The 19,806-nt window shown below is 35.1% G+C and overlaps 1 protein-coding gene across 1 annotated transcript in view; it reads right to left on the bottom strand.

Moving 5' to 3' along the window:
* Positions 1-17,354, bottom strand: part of LOC125655771 (uncharacterized) — a 69,863-nt gene extending 52,509 nt beyond the window's left edge. Inside the window, exons 1-6 of the mRNA XM_056143534.1 lie at positions 17,264-17,354; positions 17,077-17,165; positions 14,607-14,768; positions 14,102-14,217; positions 12,753-12,894; positions 4,825-4,950 (exon numbers count right to left, since the gene is read on the bottom strand). Coding sequence (XP_055999509.1) covers positions 4,825-4,950; positions 12,753-12,894; positions 14,102-14,217; positions 14,607-14,768; positions 17,077-17,137 — 607 coding nt within the window. The 5' untranslated portion in view covers positions 17,138-17,165; positions 17,264-17,354. The remainder of the gene's footprint in view (positions 1-4,824; positions 4,951-12,752; positions 12,895-14,101; positions 14,218-14,606; positions 14,769-17,076; positions 17,166-17,263) is intronic.
* Positions 17,355-19,806: the final 2,452 nt, after the last annotated feature.

Below are 19,806 nucleotides of genomic sequence, written 5' to 3'. Positions count from 1 at the left end.
CACCTTTCATTCTATAGAACATATTCCCATTAAAAGATCATTTAGAACAGTCATATGATTATTTCTTTGTGTCCTTCCTGCTACTGCCCGTTCCGTCCTCACTTTAATATACATGAATTACATCATGATAAAATAAACCTTGAACATAGTATTTTGATGCCTGTCTTGTATTTTTTCTAAGGACCAGGTATTCCGACAGAAGGGCGATGTTATGAGTGTAAGCCCAAACAGACTGGTTACGTTCTCGTTGTGTATTTCAGCAGAGACAGAGACTGTGAGTATCATTTATACAATACATGTATTTCATTCACAAATATAAGGATAAGCACAACAGAAGTAATAATGTAATTTCGTTTGTAACATGCAGTTTGATTGGTTGATTTGAGCAACATTTATTCACAGACACAACCTATTCTAGCTCTATCCCTAATTCGAAATGTCTGAACAAATCAATTTATTCTTCAATAACTTGCTATGTGCAAGATTATGACGTCATTAATGCTCGACATTTTTGTTTAAAATTAATTCTAAGACATATAAAAATCAATTTGATTTTATGGAATGAATTTGATTGTGAAGTTTATAACACACCTTAGTTCAGATTACGCTTTTTATAAACAGCTTCACATTTGATTAGTATGATGTGCACTTTTGCACATAACATACATTGATATCAAATTCATTCTTTGAATAAGGACAATGATTTTACTTTTGAATTGTTATCTTAAAGTTGGTCAAATCATCAATACTGTAAAATATCTGTGGTAAATCAAGCACAGAATAAATAACAATAATAACAAAAATACTGATGCTATGTACCATTTCAAACAGGGGCAGATATTGATGTAAATAATATCAAAGGATTCATGGAAAGCAAGTTAAAATTTGAATGTGATGTGCTTAAAGATCCAACAAAAGGGAAGCTAACTGAAGTACTGGAATCGACCTCGAGGCATCTGAACGATCATGCAAATGCCTATTACTGTTTCACATTTTTTCTGATGGGCCACGGAAGTCAGGTTAGTATTTTAATTGATAGAATGTTTTTACTGGTTGTTTAATGGTATTAATTAAACGATATACTTTATAAATATGTATTATTGAAATATATTGGGTAGCGAAACGGAGGGAAAATATTACCTTTTAAAGATAAAAAAAAAAGTCAAATATCAGTAAGTTGAATATTTAAATATTGAAAAAAATTTGTAAACAAAATGTGTTTTTATAATAAAGAAAATGTTCTATTGTAGTTTGGAGTGAGAACTGCTGACAAAGAAAACAAGAAAATGACAATAACCGTCGAAGAAATTTTAGACTACTTTAAGAACGATAAAGTGTCCAATTTTAAAGGTAAGGGTTAAGCTCAAGAAAATAACATTTAAAAGAAAAACACAGACGTATCTTAGTTGGTGATTTTGATGCTGGAATAAATATGTTCTTTTTTACTGTCCCGACCTAAACGAAATACAGTTATCACAAATTTGCTGACAGTCTATTGCACCTTGATCTTTTGTACGACAGGTAAACCTAAAGTATTCTTCCTCCAATGTTGTCGAGGCGAGTTACAGCAGGATACAGTGGTACAGCCTGACAGTGATGACGAGGACAGTGGTAAACTGAGAGTGCCAGCCGATGGAGATATCCTCATCGCTCACGCCACCACAGAAGGTAACTCACCGCCTCGGTTTCATTAATGCCCTTTTCAGCATAAGGACTTTTTATTCACTTGATCGATTCTTAAATCTTTCACATCTAATTAAGTAATTTCTTTCTGCTTAAAGTAAGTATAGATGTGTTTGCCCAACTATCTATTTTTATTGCTTATAGGAGTTATGAGATTGATCACTGTTCGTTTTCTTCGCCTTTCATGTGTATAGTTTTCAGTGTCATCAAATTTACAGATTGAAGAACATTTGAAGTATCAGTCTACATGCATACAGTTTCTACTTTCAGGATACAAGGCTTATCGTCAAAGAGACGTTGGGTCTATCTTCATCTATCATTGTATCAAAACATTTGAAACTAACTACGCTACCACTCATCTAGAGGAAATGCTGATCGACGTGAAAGCAGTCGTCGCATTAGACCCAAGATGGAGGCGGACAAAAGAACATTCTCAAATGCCTTGTCATTGGAGCACTTTGACAAAAAAGTTTATGTTGATACCTGCTGATCGCTGACATTTTTAAACTGTAGTCACCGACTACTAAGATTTGTATTCCATTTTGTATTTCGTACATGAACAATTATTTATATTTCGATAAATATCTAATATATATGTATTTAATTAAATCATTATCTAATATACTTTTTATTATAGACCAGCCTTGCAAAACTTCAAAATGATAGCAGTTTGTAGTGTACATTGTACTTGTAAGGTGACCTTGTCCTGGGATGGAAATAAAGACATAACATTATGTTTACCTATATACAAGTTTAGTTTTTGCACTTATTGTATTTTATAACAACACCCCCTCCCCATTGTGGCTGTTGTTGGTCTTGGCAACTAGGCAATGAGTAAAATTTTACCATCTAAATTACACCTGTGTATTGACACCCAAATGGTACAGGCCAAAAACACATCATTGCCTAATGTTATATCATAAAATCAAGCAACAAATTTAGCAGATCTTCTCATTCCGGTTGACGGCAATGAGACGATTTGCAATCACCCCAAACATCAATCATTAAAATGTCAATTTTCAATTAAACAAAAAACCATATGACTATGATTCCGGTGAGCGGCAATCAAAGTGTATCATATATATATGTGATCAAATTGTCACCAAATAATTCAATACATACAATATTGTCCAATCAAATCATTCAATGTCCAATCACAGGAACCAGACGCGCATTCTTCTTGTGTTCTGTACTCAAAAATGTACTTTATCTGGCCCCAAGTTGCCAAGACAGTCTATTCAAACACACTCCATTGTAGTTGTTTCTTTTCCCATAACCAGCACTATATCCAAGAATCGAGCTCAGCTGAAAAATTGAAAACATTTTCCGCAGTACATATTCTTACAACTTTTTGGGATGGGTGGGAAGGGAAATTAAAATGTTGTCTCGACTGTTATCTCACCGTTCTCCCGAAAATGCCTCGTCATAAAAGGAAATGATATCCTATTTGCCAACTTATTTCCGGTAGGATTCCGGAATAGTGTTTCCGAAAAAATCCTCAGAAATAAAATATATTTAAGTCTGGCTAAAATAAATGGATTTATAGTTAATTCTATAAATCTTATTATGATGAATAAAAAAATGTATTTATACCATCGTTTTCATGATGAAATATACTAGCATTCTAATATGTGCTTTCCATAGGCACCTGATCCCACCTCTGGTATATCTAGGGGTATGTGATTGCCAAACTCTCTATTTTGTATTCCTTGTAGGAATTATAAGATTGATCACTGTTTGTTATCTTCGCCTTTGTCAAGGTTGAACACTGGTTGTATCGTAGGAACGGTAGAATGCGACGACTCGGCTCCATTTCAATATCATGTAAAAAGCTCAACACCTCTTCATCTAAATTGCCCTCATTGACTGCGCCCCATATAACGCAGTTCAATTTCATTAATATTTACCAGATCAAAAGTCGCTGCTTGCACAGGCACTCGACGTTTTAAATATCAGTAATAAAAAAGTGTCTTCCTGAATATTATGTTTACAGGAAAACATTTTTTTTATTATAGATATCTAAAACGTCGAGTGCCTGTGGCTGCTTGCTCCGTCATGTCATCGAAGTCGTAAAGCAGACGATACATACCGTAATATGTCTACTTCTACCAGTCAGTGACCTACGCCATCAAGTTTACTGTTCTGTCACATCATCACATCGGCGTAGCTTGGGTTCGAATATTACCGAGGCAGGGGTCTGCGCCCCCCAGAAGCTATCGACATTTTGACAACGTAAAAGGTGTTTTTTTTTTTTTTTACCGAGGCAGCTGCCTCGGTTGCCTCAATGGAAGCTACGCCACTGCATCACTTGGCCTATGTGTGTTGTTTCTTTAAATTAATTTGTATTTTATTCACATCTTTGGTTGTGTTTATTTTTGGTAGCATCAAACGAATACATTTCGTTTACAATGCATGTATGGAAATTCCCGTTCTATAAATAGCGCTAAAATTGGAACAGCCGTTAACGGGGAAGACGCATTCCAGAGAAAAGTAGTCCCACGTGCTTAGTGGAGATGAACTCCGGACGAATTCTTTTTGGACAAAGAAATCAAACGAATTTTTCATCTAATCAGCATAGTTGTTAAGTCATCACTTTAAAAGTTATTAAATGATTTACGTATAAAATGAATATGAAGTAAATATAAGGTGTTCGACCTTAACGTTTGACAGGAATGAAATTACTAGTCTTAAATAACAAATATGTATACAACCATTAAAGTATGACTTACAATAAGCTTTAAATAAATCTGAATAAGTTTACTTATGCGACAGGTTGTTGTACTTACCGCGGTCATATCCTATGCAGAGTTCTTTCGCTACGCCAAGCCATGATGGACCGGTCAATATTACGTCATTCAAAGATACATTACCCGTCATATAGGAAGAATGTTCCTTTTTACACATCTCCATTGATGACGTCCAGTTCTGATGTATGTTTGAAACTTTATGAAAAAATTGAGATAATAAACAATTACCAATCTCATAAATCCTATAAAGATTATCAAATTAGAAAATGAAATAGGAATGAGATACTAAAGACATGCTGGAAATACATGTTCCGATATCTCTATCTCTTTCTAATCAAACGTTTTTTTAATTATTTGTTTTTGTTTCCAATACGTGATATTCTAGAGCTTCTACCTGAGTTCTGACAAACCGCTCTATACGGCACTGAACAATTGATAAACGACACAAAGTAGAATCGGTTGTATGTGTGACATTGTACTGCAACACAGGAAATTTCATCTCTCTTTGTGACGTTGAAATCTGACACAAGAAAAAAGTTAAATATTCACTTTCAGTAAGTAAACATAGATAGGTGCACATGTAATGGAGCTAATCGTTATTATTCGATATGATTCAATTTCTTCCGGGTTTCATGGTTACAGTGTATGTACATGGATGCTCTCACATTAACTAGTATTTAAGGAGAGAAGCTCTCTGACCATTTTATATAATATTGCTTGGTTTCGGATAGTTTACGTTTGATAAACCACATATCATTACGGTTTACAAATATGTGTAAATACGTTCTAAATGCAATCATATTAACATTTTATAAAACATTAATTCCGTTTAATCCATTAAAACTTTTGAAGCAATTCATTTCATGTTGTTGATATACTACTATGTATGTGGTGAAAAATTGCATTTATAGCAACATATTGGAGTGATTGATTGAATATTGTTTAACGTCCCTCTCGGGAATACTTCACTCATATGGAGACGTCACCACTGCCGGTGAAGGGCTGCAAAATCTAGGCCTATGCTCGGCGCTTATGGCCTTTGAGCAGGGATGGATCTTTATCGTGCCACACCTGCTGTGACAAAGGGCCTCAGTTTTTGCGGTCTCATCCGAAGAACCGCCCCATTTAGTCGCCTTCTACGGCAAGCAAGGGGTACTGAGGACCTATTCTAACCCGGATCCCCACGGGACCAACATATAGGAAAAAATCGATTCAGGGTAACAAAAGAAACACAAATAATGATTGGGCAGTATTTGGTTTTAGTCTTTAGAAAAAGCTTATCTTTAGGCCAAACAAATGCAATAAGTTGTTTTTCACATATTTCAATAGGAAAAAATGTTTAATAGATCTCGTGCATGTACTACTGACAGTATGCATATTGTACATCATAAAGAGTTAGTTATGAAGTCTTTACTTACGATACTTTAATTGCTATAGTAAGAAAAATTTACACAGAAGGAATAAGGAATATGCCATATATACGAGAGTTGTTCGATATGTAATGTGTATTGTACCACAGCGCAATAACACTTTGCACGATTTCCTGGATGATGGTACTCTTGAATAGCTCTATCCAATACCTTTCCAACGGTACACACAAGAGTCTTCAGCTCCACATAGTTTTAAACTTATAGTCATTTCAATAGAGCCAATCGTTGACCACTGTTGTAAAAATGGTTGGGAAACGGGTTGAAAATATTGAAGAAATTAGAGCTGATATAAAAGTTCGCAAAACTCAGTCATTCGGTAATGCAGATTTGTACTGAATTGGGGGAAGTTTATGGGTCTGATAAGGTATCTTATGAGACAGTTCGTAGGTGGAGAAAGAAATTTCGAACTGACACAAAGTCCGTCATAGATGCAGCAAAATCTGACCAAACTGTGACTGTAACAGGCAAGACAAATGTCTCAAAAGTCAGGGAAATAATTGAAAGAGATGGCAGATACAGGATTCATGATATTGCCAAAGCTGTTGGCATATCGCTATCACGGGTGCATTTCATTTTGAAGCGTAATTTGAAAGTACGAAAGATTTCTGCCAGATGTATACCGCATATGTAGACAGATGATCAAAACGAGTACGAATACAAACCGTTAAGCAAATCCATAAAATGTTTCCCAAATTCAATTACATGTACACTGATTTGACTGCGGATAACTCCGTTTACCTGATCAGGATATGGAGCTCACGGCGGGTGTGACCGGTCAACAGGGGATGCTTACTCCTCCTAGGCACCTGATCCCACCTCTGGTGTGTCCAGGGGTCGGTGTTTGCCCAAGTATCTATTTTGTATTGCTTGTAGGAGTTATGAGATTGATCACTGTTCGTTATATTCACCTTGGATGTAACGATAATTTGCAAACATTGTTACTGATGAGGACACATGGGTTCACTATTTCGAACCAGTAAGAAAAAGTGGAAACGGAATATTGTTAACTAAACACGGTAGAAGGTATGTAGTGGCCAAAAGAACCATAAGCACAAAGAAGGTTCTTTATTGCCTATTCTTCTCATGTGATGATGTAGCCGTACACATTTCGGTGCCGAAGGGCAAAAGTGTTACATGTCGGTATTACCGAGATGTTATACCAAAAAAGCTCAAGAAATATTATCATAAACGACACCCTGTGTCAGGATTTAGGCACGTTCGTCTACTTTATGATAATGCTCCATCACATACATCTGAGCTTGTGAAGCAAATTTTGAAGTCGGAGAAGGCTACCGTCTTGCCACACCAAGCATATTCTCCAGATCTAACCCCATGCGACTTTTTCCTTTTTCCAAAACTTAAAAAAAAATTCTTATCTGGTCGTCGTTACAAGTCCCGACAAGCCCTTGTCTCAGCCATCAGCCAGTGCCTCAGAGGTCTACCTAAATCAGCGTACCGTGACGCATTTCTGAAATGGATTCAGGGATTTAAATTATTATTTCACTATTTGAGTCTAATGTTTTATGAAATCTTACAATACACATTACATATCGAACAGTCCTCGTATACGTAGTAGTTACCCCATATAATATTGTTGGTTATGTGCAGATACCCGATGGGCGTGGTCATAATGACACTCGGGAGCTACGCTCCCTCGTGTCATTATGACCACGACCATCGGGTATCTGAACATAATCAACAATATTATATGGGGTAAGTGACTTGTACCATAGTTTACTATTATTCATTATATTTTATTATAGCTTTCGTGAGCGCGATCGCCTGTTTACAATATATGGTGCCATTTTTTTTTTGGTCTTTACATTACACTTTGTACAAAATATATTTCTATAAAATGACTTTCTATCACCAAAAAATGCAACGGTATGAGCATTGATTATTTAAAAAAAAAAACTTTTTTGAATGCATAGAAATGTTTGGACTTTTGGTTTTGATATTTGTTTTTTCACATTTATTCATTTTCCGACTTCTAGTACCGGTATTTACTTCAAAAAATTAAAATTAGATACAATTAAAATTCTAAGAACCCATATTTGTCTATTTCTGTGTTTAAAAATTTAGCAACATATTCAATTGATGATGATACATGTAGTTACTCTTTTAAAAATCGTATTTGATATTCTTCATTGAAATACATATTTTGACTAAAATGACTGGAAAACAATTACATACATGTATATATACAATTGATTTAAAAACATCGGTGAAACATAAACGAAAAAAGAAAAGAAAAAAGAATTATATGGCGCGAAACCATAAAGTCTAATTGACTTCACTCTGTTCACAAAACAAGTTTATCTCTCGGACTCGATCACGTGACTGGGTCTTTTCTAAAATCTTTAGAAATGATACCCGTATTTCTACTGACACGTGTTTCTCAACTTGTTCGCACACATGGAGGAGAATATGGAAATAGAAAGTCTTGGGACGAAACCATTGACGATATTATCTTGTCTCAAGCTTCAAATGAGATTGAGTGCGAATATTTATTTGGAGAACTTAGTCTGAGTCAGTTATCTGTGTTTGATATGTGCAATTTTGATCTGGAGGAACTTCATACAGTGGACAGTGATGTTGTTTTTTCGAGTTTGTGGGCGGGGTTTGAAGAAAAGTGTGGGCTATGTACAGATAACCCACACTTTTAACAAAAGAAAACACGCCAAGCTATGGTACAAATGTATATATGTTCAGAGTATTCATTTGTCTGGACTCAACTCCCTAGTTTATCACTTCAAGACAACTTTCAAAATATATTGCTAGTTGTATGAATCTGAAAAATATCTTAAATGCACAACTAAAACATTGCATAGCCTTTTTGTGTTTTGTAAATGAATGCATAGGTATAAAGTAATTTATGGAAAAAAATGAATCCGAAACAAACGCGGTACTAATTGACAAATCTAAGGTTTACTATATTTTTATTGTATATTAATACGCTTGATTTAATGCTAGAGATTATACATCTCGAAGACCGATTTTAACAATAACTTCAATATAAAAGTAAGTACATATTGATCACCGTTCGTTATCTTCACCTTTCATATTACGTTTATTTAAGAAATATTTCAAAACAATATCTACCCAGATTCATTGTTCCTTACCCACACATAACTCTGTATCTAGATTGAGTTTTATAAAACATTTACATAAATCCCGCAGAAAAGAAAATATTAATCCTGCAGAAAAGAAAATATTAATTTCGCAGATAAGGGTGCGGTATGTGATGATTATTGTCGGAAGAAAGTCTGCTATGTCAACACAGGCAGGCACGCACGCACCTTGGTTCCTGTGAAAACTTGTGCATGTGCAATAGACTACAAACTGCCTTTCCCCATAGCTTCCGGTTTAATCTAGCTTATATATTTTCTGCGTGAAACTAAATTATTGAAGAGCAATATACACATTTTTATACAGGAAAGGTGTTGATTGATTGATAAATTTGATATTGTTTAACGTCCCTCTGGTGAATATTTCATTCATATGGGAAGGTCACCATTGCCGGTGAAGGGCTGTAAATTTTGGCCTATCAGCTCTTATGACCTTTGAACAGGGAGGGATCTTTAATTATCTTTACCTGTTGTGACACGGGACCTCGGTTTTAGAGGTCTCATCCGAAGGACCGGCCTATTTAGTCACCTCTTACGACAAGCAAGGATTACTGAGGACCTATTCTAACCCGGATCATCACGGGACTTATGGTGTGAAGTGGATTAGAACCATGACAAACAGAAATCTTGCTATACAGTGACTGACCTACACTTAATTCAAGAACTGAGGAAATATATATGAACCAGGGTGTAAAAAAGCAGGTTCCCTAATTTTTGCAGGTTGTTGTGAATTTTCACCAAGACCGAAATTCATGCCAATATGTGTGCTCAGATAAGGAAAACATATTGATGGTTAATTTCAGTATCGCTCATAACAAATATTAGGTTCACGTTTTAATTTTGAAAAAAGCAAACATTTATATAGCAAAAGAAAAAAAAAATACAATGGGATCGAACAAGGATAAAAAACTTTCCAAATGGTAAACCATAAACAAAGTTCAATCATAATAAAAATAGGTAAAAGTGTGATTCTCGAAAATTGCCCTACCAAATAAATTTTCATAGCAAAATTAGCATTGGCTATTTGTAACGTTTTTATTCAGCTCTATTAACAACCAAAGGGGCAATAATACACCATAAAGACGGGTGCTGCAAGAAGAAAAAAAACTTATAGCATTGTCATCTTTGTTTCCTCTATTTTCTACGAAAGCCTATTACTATCATATATATAAAAAAAATCACCTTCCACTATCTCGTAATTACGAGATAATTATTTCGTAATTACGAGAAAATATATAAATATTGGTCACATCATATATTTCTTTATATGAGCTCTCCTCATTCCGTCAGTGTGTTTTGGATGCTGTTTTAAATATAAGAAATCATTTTCCATTCAAAGCATGCCAAGAAGACCATTAGAAATTTTAGAAGGTTATTTTATGAGTGAAAGTTTATTCATGCATTTAAATGGACTGATTCACGATTTTACCCAAACTTTTGTTTTTCACTTTTAATGATAAAGATTTCACATGAAAATTAAGGTTATATATCATCACAGAAGCTCATTTTAGAGAGTTTATTCTTTGTTTTGTAAACAAAGATTGCGGTATGCTATTGTTTACGAAATTTTCAAAAGAAATGGATATCGATCTAAGTTTATTATATCTTTCACATTTCAAGCATTTTTGGGGTAAAATGTGTCATCTAAAAGTTAGAATTTGAGACTATGCAAAATTAAAATGCATTATATTACAAAATTAATATTTCACTTGTTTGTTTGTTTACATAAAAAGACTCGAGTCTTTGTTTACAAAACACATATCTAAGGCTAAATATTGCTTTCATTCATGCATTCAGAAGGATAAAATTTTGGCTGTCAGCATTGAATGTGTGATATTCCGAATGTTTAACATCAAAAATGAAAAATATTTCTATCAAAAATCGTGAACCAGTCCCTTTAAAATATAAAGGAATGAAAACGACGATTTATCATTTTAGGTTTCTGCACCATAAATTGATTAAATTAAGTAAATTTTACAAGCTAATAATAAAGTTAAAATATCATAATGCTAAGTACATTTTGTCTGTTGGTACATATACTACATTTTGTCGCAGACGATAATATGTGCCGAGATAAGGCATAATTTTTGCATCACGGTACATACTGTATTCGGAGACAATAGACCATTGTAATATATTGTCGCCGGCCGCGATCGATGGAAAGGGGTAGGGCTGGGTGGGGATGGAAGATAACTATAGGTATTTCTGTAGAGAATATCTAGCTGTGGTTAGATGACGAATTGTTTAATGCGAATAAATATTTGGAATTTTTGTACGATTCCAATACCATTTTCAATGGAGGTCGTGATCGCCTTTTTGTTAATCTCATTAAATTATTACATGTTTGACTTGTTTCATTTTATAATTTGATAAATTTCAATTTGAAATATAGGTAATATGAAAATATCATTATTTTAACAAACCATTATCTAGCACTTTAAGTGTATGAAAAGAAAAGTGAAGATAACGAACAGTGTATGCATCTTTTGTTTTTACTTTCTCAGTAGCATGCATGTATTAGGACTAGTACCATCTCTCTCTCTCTCTCTCTCTCTCTCTCTCTCTCTCTCTCTCTCTCTCTCTCTCTCTCTCTCTCTCTCTCTCTCTCTCTCAATATCTTATATAACCAGTACGGAATGATTTGATCATTAAAGATATGTGATTCTAATATATTATCTCCCTCATGCATAGCTCTTTTCGGATTTCAAACATGTCGGTTGAGCATCACTGAAGAGACATTATTCGTCGAAATGCGCATCTGGTGCATCAAAATTGGTACTGTATAAGTTTTACATTAATCGATAAAAACGCAAAAAATGGCATACATTTGTGTATATAGTTTACATTTGTAAAAGAATTTTTTTTAAGGTAAAACTTCAAAATCCAAACTACTCGAGATTTGTGGATCAACACCTGATGCTACATGTACATTTAATAATGGTGAGGGTTTGTGTCGGTACATATTGCAGTTTACAATCCTTTGGAGATCAAACTTCCATAATAAAACAAGAATAAACACCTGTTGATCTGACAATTTATGTTTTTCAAAAACACAAAAATAGACTTATAATAAATAATCCGGCTCTAATGATATATGTATTAGGCTTTGATTATTGTATAACCTAGTGAAAGAAACAAAACAAAACCCACAAGAAATATATGCATTTGATATTTCAAAAATTGTGGTTATGACCAGAACTAAACTTACGCGGGCGGGAATGTACATTATAACCCGGAACGAAAATTATAGGTACACCGTATTTAGCGTTCCTGCGGGAACGCTAAACTATCTGTAACTAAATTATGCGATACCGGACGACACTATGTACCGTCACAAACACTTTGAATAGGATCATTTTGATTTACTGACCAAGCAGCATAGAGGGAAATAGTAATCTTTTCAACAGTTGAGCATTTAAAAAATGTTCCAAAATGGCAAAATAACGTTTCGATAAAATCATATATTCACATCGCACATTTTCCCGTTTACCATATCAAACGCTTCCAAGACTATCCATAAGTTGTCAATTCGGCTTTATATGCATATGTTTTCTCGTAATTACGAGAGCATTTTCTCGTAATTACGAGATCTTTTCTCGTAATTTCGAGATGATTATGTCGTAATCATGATATTTTTTGTCGTAATTACGAGATAATAGAATGTGAATTTATTAATTTTTTTTTTACATTATGCTAATAGGCTTTCGTAATTTTCAATTTTCCATTCTCTCTCTGATTTTGTTTGCACGTATGTATTGTTTTACCTGATTCGTATAACGTGTAAGCATTGATGCTTCCATGTTCTGTAAATCTGATTCCACCAGTAGTCTGAGGTATCGTATTACAATCGTTCTGTGAAAGAGGTTGTCCCAAAAAGAGTTTTCCAAAACATTTGCATTCTTTCTGCTTCAAGAAATATATCAAACATTACATTTTACTTACAGTACTATAATACGAATTTTCATGGTCGGATCAATGTTATGAAACATGTATAAAAGGTAAAGATAACAAGCAGTGATGAATCTCATAGCTCTGAAACGAAACAAAAGGAAATCTAACGAAACAGAAGGAAATTACTTTATTATTACAAAACGCTGGATTCCTGTCACTATACGAGGCCCTCACATCATTACGTAAAATATTTTCCGTGTTCCGTTCCGTTGTTTGTTTTAGCAACATCCGAAATACAGAGAGTTGCTCCTAGACTTACTGCATATCAATAATAATTTCTAGCCGAATTGTAATCATATAATCAGTAGTGGATTTAAGGGGGCGCAACCGGCGTCTCCCCTTCCCATAAATCTTCAAATTTAAAGTAAAGTTCAGGGAAAAAAACCGATAAAAGAAGCAATATTTTTTCCCACTCTCAGAGAAATAAATGACAAGATCCTTTACTTTATTGAGTTACTTTCATTGGGAGAACTTGCATTTTTTAGATATAAAAATAAACAATCTTAAAATATGTGTCATTTTGATAATTTCACATAATTAGAAATGACAGAAAATGACTACATAGGAGACATATTTCAAGCCCGATAAAATCTGAAAATGCCAGGAGCTTCCAAGGGCTTCGCCCCATGGACCCACAGGCAGTTGTATCGCTTGGGTTCAAATTACATGTGTACTCTTTAATAGTAAAATCGAACCCAAGCGAGTGCAAGGACGCACTGGGAGCCTCAAATGCTGGAGCAGCCCCGATAATATGGTACTATATGATTTTTCCATAATTGAAAGTACTCGTACGTAAGCAGTTAAAGATAAGATAAGATGCTACATGTCTCCCAGCTTTTCAACTTTCTTAGACACCAGCTTCTTCAAAAAATGATTGATGCTAACCGATGGACCGCTTAAAGATGTATCAGTCAAACCCGAAAAATCACATGAATAGATGTGATAACTTTTACAGGGACCACGAGATGCCCGTCCATATCCTTTTTATTACTATTAACGAGTTCGGTTACACAGTTTCGTTTCCTTCTCTTTCGTTAAATTTCCCTTTGTTTCGTTTTGATAAGTTTCGTTTCGATTTCGTTTTGCACTTTACAAGTACCCACAAAATGGTTCTATAGTTCGTTCAGAATAGAGATACATAAACGGTAGCAATTATAAATACTTTGATTCCAAATATAGACGAGTTCACAGTTGCACAGATCTCTTGACAGAATCCTGCTGAAAGAATATCCATCTGGAAATTCTGTGCATAATTAGGACTGGTATCGTTGTAACAACCTGGGATTTAAAAATGTATTGAATATAGTATTTGGTAAGGGAAATCTTTACATCTTTCATAACAAACTTTGATTTAATAACATTCAGGGTAGTATAAGAAATCTCGGTGGGATTTTTTCTTCAATCGAAGTTTGCATTCAAACATTGTAACGTAATTTGTTTTCTTTGAGTCAAATTTTCATAAAGGAAAATACGCATGTTCATGGGGATTTAATTTTGTGGTCGCATATATCTTTTCTCGTTTTGAGTTTTTCGTGGTGGATACTAGCTCGTTTTTATTTATATACAGAGATAAAGAAAAACTAAAGAGCCACAGGAATTAATGATTTCACGGTATCATTGATTAAAACGTATTTTTGACGGGAATTCAGGTAAATGTGGTATGATACCTAAAATTTTGATCCAAAATGAATATCGTCTATATTGGCTTGTCCAGTGTTCCCGTGTGTGTGAACTGAATGTGTTAGATTTTGGTAGGCTGTCATTGTTTTCTTTACATAGTTGCTGTGCCTCAAACCAATTCCAGGAGTTTTGCGCCGACAAGAATTCCACTGGAAAATAAGAAAAAGTTTAACACACATAGTAGAGTACAGATTACCATTACTAATATATAAGTAAGATTTAATCATGGGTATGGATTGCTTTAGAATATTTTTTAAAGCATTTTAGCGCGTACATTTAGAGCATTGGGGCTGACACAATAGATAGAAATCTGGAACACGTTTATAACACAATATCAAACTAGAATAACACAGTACATATATCCTAGAATAGTCCAATAATTTTGGATAAAGAAATCTATTTAAATTAAAAATCCGGTTTCATATACTAGTGTATGTTTAATTGTATATAATGACCAACATCGCAAACAACCAGATTGTCAAATTGTCGGGACGACCTGTCCCTTCTTCACGACAAATGGAAAAGATTACATGATGTGACCAATAGTAACAGAGAATTATAACAAAACATCAAAAACTATATATGAATACATCTAGCACTAAAACTACACTAAATCTAAAAACCAAACTTATTTACACCACAGACTACGTGCACATGTGTAAGATAAAAATAAAAATCATGAATTAAAAAATTTCTTTCAAAGCCAGAATTAACCCGGGACAATCTAAACAAAAAAGAAAGGTCGGTACTGCAAAGATAAGAAAAGTCGGGATGATATTGTTATCAAAAAGGCAGACAAAGGTTCTACTGTTGTTTTCATGGAAAACGATAAGTACCTAAAAGAGGCTCATAGACAGCTCACGGACGAACGCTTTTACAAAAAGTTACAGTCTGACCCCACCGAAGTTCTGTACAAAAATCAGCGAAACCCTCCAGAAAATGTATAATAAGGGCGAGATCGGTGACATTGTTTTCGGAGCGCTTTGTCCAAACAACTGTTGACCAGAAGTATTCTATCTACTGCCTAAAATCCCCCAAAAGACATGCCAGGCCGTCCTTTAGTCAGCGCTATCAGACATCCCAATTTCTCAATTAATTGATTTACGTCTCCGTCAGCATGTAGAAGATTTACTGTCATACTTGAAGGACACTACTGATTACCTTAATAAAACCCCTTCATCAGGTCTGCCAGACCATACCCTCCTTGTGACCATGTGTGTTACTTCACTTAACCCTAACATTCCACATGATGAGGGTATCAAGGCCTGTAGAGAGGTTTGGAACAATAGGGTAATTCAATGTCCTTCATCCAAATCACTTATTCAGTTTCTTGAACAACTCCTCAAGTTCAACAACTTCACATTCAATGATGAACACTACCTGCAAATAAGGGGCACATCCATGGAAACAAAAATGACACCATCGTATGCCAACATCTTTATAGGGAGACTGGAACATAGACTTCTACATTACTCACCAGTTAAACCCCTCATTGGCTACGTTTCATAGATGACATCAAGATGAAGTGGGTTGACAGTCCAGAAAGCCTGGACGATTTTATCGAGATGGTAAACTCTTTCCATAATTTCATCAAGTCTACTGTGGAAATGTCCACCTCCAATAGCACTTTTTGGGTACCACAGTCACATTTAGAAATGGTGAAATTGAGTTTAATTTCCACACTAAACCCATCGACTCTCATTTGTACCGTATGCCATCTAGTTGTCATCCACTCCACACTTTTGAATGTGGGACTAAATGTTTGGCTACCCGCATCTGCTCCACTCCAAGAACAAGGAAAATCCTCAAAACCCATTTCACGAACAGAGGATATGATGCTTACAATTGATGAGAGGTCACGACAGGATCGACAGTCCCTCCTCCAGTACAAAGAAAAACATCAAAATTACAGGGTTCCATTAGTCACTACGGTATTCTGAGTAAATACCTGCGCATTCTCTATGTAAACAAACGATCTTTCAGACGCCCCAGAAACCAGAAGGACATGGTAGTAAGAACTAAACTGGATGACCATTTACCTAATGGAGGTTTCAAAACATGCTCAGATCTCAGACGTCAATTATGCAAATATAGCTCAGACACAGTTTTTAGCAGTCCTGTCACAAGTCGCAGTTATAAGATGATGGGAAACTTTTCCTGCAAACTAATCTGCATCTATCGCATCAGTTGCGATTTTTGTCAGAAGCAGTACGTAGGAGAAACAACAAACCTTCGTAGACGAATCAGCAACCAGCGGTTCTCTGTCAGAACCAAGAAAGATTTGCCAGTAGCTACACATTTCAATGGCAATACTCACCGATGGAAGACATAACAGTAATAGTTATTTACCAGGATCCAAGTCGGTCAGATATCGACAGAAAGCAGAAGGAAAAATGCTGGATGCATAAGTATTGAATAATTTGAAATACTCTTACAATATACAATAAGGAAACAAACCATGCAAAACTGTGAGCGACAACCATATGACGAAAATCTCCCCATCTTTATTCGCATTCATTCTCTTTCGATCTTCTTCCGGGGTACACCTTTTAAAACACAAACAAAATTTATAGAGATCCCATTATGATTGATAATTGTGAGACAAATTTAGCTTGTTTAACATATACACAGCGTACATACTCACTATAAAATCGCAGGAACACGTCTGTATGATTGTTTATAACCTGGTATCACCGCCAATTCAACCATGCATGTAAAATGTTGTCACTTGAATTAAACTTCCTTGTTTACTACAGAAGCATTATACCATACAATCTACATACAAAGTTTAAAAGGCTGGCACGCAGTTGTGTAAAATTAAAATTGCATTCTGAAAAGAAAATCTACGGAAGCTGATTATTGTCAGTTTCATTGGAGGTAGCATAATGGTTTTTATGAGATTGATCACTGTTCGTTATCTTCACCTTGCATTATAAAAACGATATAACCTTTGTGAATGAATGGACTACTTTTCACATGAATTTGATATGCGCATAAATGGATATGAAAGGTGAAGATAACGAACAGTCAGTCTCTATCCTGGTGTTGAAAAATCCAAGTATGGATTGGCATTGGCTTATTCAAACATCGTATTCAAATCTCTCAATGGAATAGAGTAAAGTTTTGTGCGAATGCAAGGTGAAGATAACGAACAGTGATCAATCTCATAACTCCTACAAGCAATACAAAATAGATAGTTGGGCAAACACGGACCCCTGGACACACCAGAGGTGGGATCAGGTGCCTAGGAGGAGTAAGCATCCCCTGTTGACCGGTCACACCCGCCGTGAGCCCCATATCCTGATCAGGTAAACGGAGTTATCCGCAGTCAAATCAGTGTGCCAAGAACGGCTTAACAATCGGTATGAAACACGTCAGACAGCATTTGACCCAATGCGAGGTTGTATTGACGAACTAGATCGTTATAACGACCATAGAATTTGCGAAATGCTGACTTCAATCGAGACTGTTGAAATCCCTGTACCATCAACTTGTTTGTCAGTAGCTTACCTCGATTTAAAAACTGACTATACCCAGAACAAGCTCTTGCATATCGAATCAGTTGAGATATATAAACACCATATGCAGGTGATAATGGAATATTGCTACATAGATGTGGGAAGTTGACGATGGAGAAGCTGAAATCATCCCGTTTGTCATACAGTTGAGTTGTTAGTTTGCCGTTAATGTCTACTTTCAATAAAATATCTAAGTATGAAGCAGAAGTGGACGACTCTGTGGTGTGGACCTTATTGCCTGTTGACGGAAGGTAAAATTGAATCAAGCGTGGCATCGTATATACTACGTATTTTATATGAACAATGTCAATAACTGCGTTTACGTCTTTGTGTATTTGGAAAACGTCCCATCACATTCACGTTATTACTTTGTGGACTAGTTTTATTGCCTACATTACATACATTCATTGCATACGTATGGAAATGCAATATACAGAGTCCTGATTCAGTGATCTTCTCGTTGTCTCAAAAAAGGGATACTTAAGGTTGGATTGTTATTATGATGGTAAGTGTTTTAAGAATCATTACCCTCAAGAACAAGATGGAGTGGTAAGGGGAATTAAAATGTTTATAGAGAAAATGGTTACCATCATTATTTATTTGAATACGTATCTTGTGATCTGTCATCCAATAACATTACTTTGTTAACCACTACCTATTCTACGCACAAGTACTTTGAAGTTGATATTAAAAAGATGCTGGAGTTCGTCATTGAGAATAATATCTTTGCAGTCTTCGCAATGTGTGATCAAGTCTTCCAACAGTATGTTGGAATTCAGATGGCCACGAATTGTGCTCCTTTATTATCTGAACAAATTCTGCCTCATGAAAGGTGAAATAAAAAAATCATTTGTATTTTGATGAGGTAGAATTTATTGAAAATCTTCTACATGAGAAGAAAAAGTATCTTTTATCCCAGTGCACTTGAAATAAAATACTTCAAAGAATCTTTAACATCTGCTTCATACTTACATGTAGTATTGAACATGAATGTTAACAACAAACTAACAACGATACACAAAATCATATTCTGCGCATGAACAGTTTTTAAATGAAGGCCTGCTAATGACAAATAAGTTAATGGTACAGTCTCGTTTAAAATCTATATTCGTCATAACGATATGATTTACCAATACAAATTGTTATTGGGTGAAATACTGTCTGATGTGCTTGTTCTTTAAACATTGATTTTGACTACGGATTACTCCGTTCAACTGATATAGGGATTGCGGCGGGTGCGACCGGTCGACAGGGAATGCTTACTCCTCCTGGGTATATGACCCCACTTCTGTTATGCTGTACACTTAATTTTGTATTCTCTGTAATGATTATGAGATTGATCACTGTTCTACATTTTCATTTTTTTCATCACATAAACTTTGGTTGCTGCGGCTACTACTATGAATTTATTTGCTTACTAGATATTCTGATCGATCACAGAAATGTCGCACTGTTCGTTATTTTCACATTTTCATGAAAATAAGGAGACTTTCATGAGTTAAACTATTTTCACTATATGATCCACGTAGCCCCATTCTAGGGGTCTGAACTCTTGTCACAGAGACCAAGAATTTCACACTGTGGAGCTCCAACTCAATATATATAGAATTTGCTAGTTTTAGTTATAGATGTTCATGAGTTTGAAAAAGAATTTACAAATGTGATGATC

The sequence above is a fragment of the Ostrea edulis genome, chromosome 7 (genome assembly GCF_947568905.1).
Source record: "Ostrea edulis chromosome 7, xbOstEdul1.1, whole genome shotgun sequence".
Lineage (NCBI taxonomy): Eukaryota > Metazoa > Mollusca > Bivalvia > Ostreida > Ostreidae > Ostrea > Ostrea edulis.
This window is presented reverse-complemented; position numbering and strand designations above follow the sequence as displayed.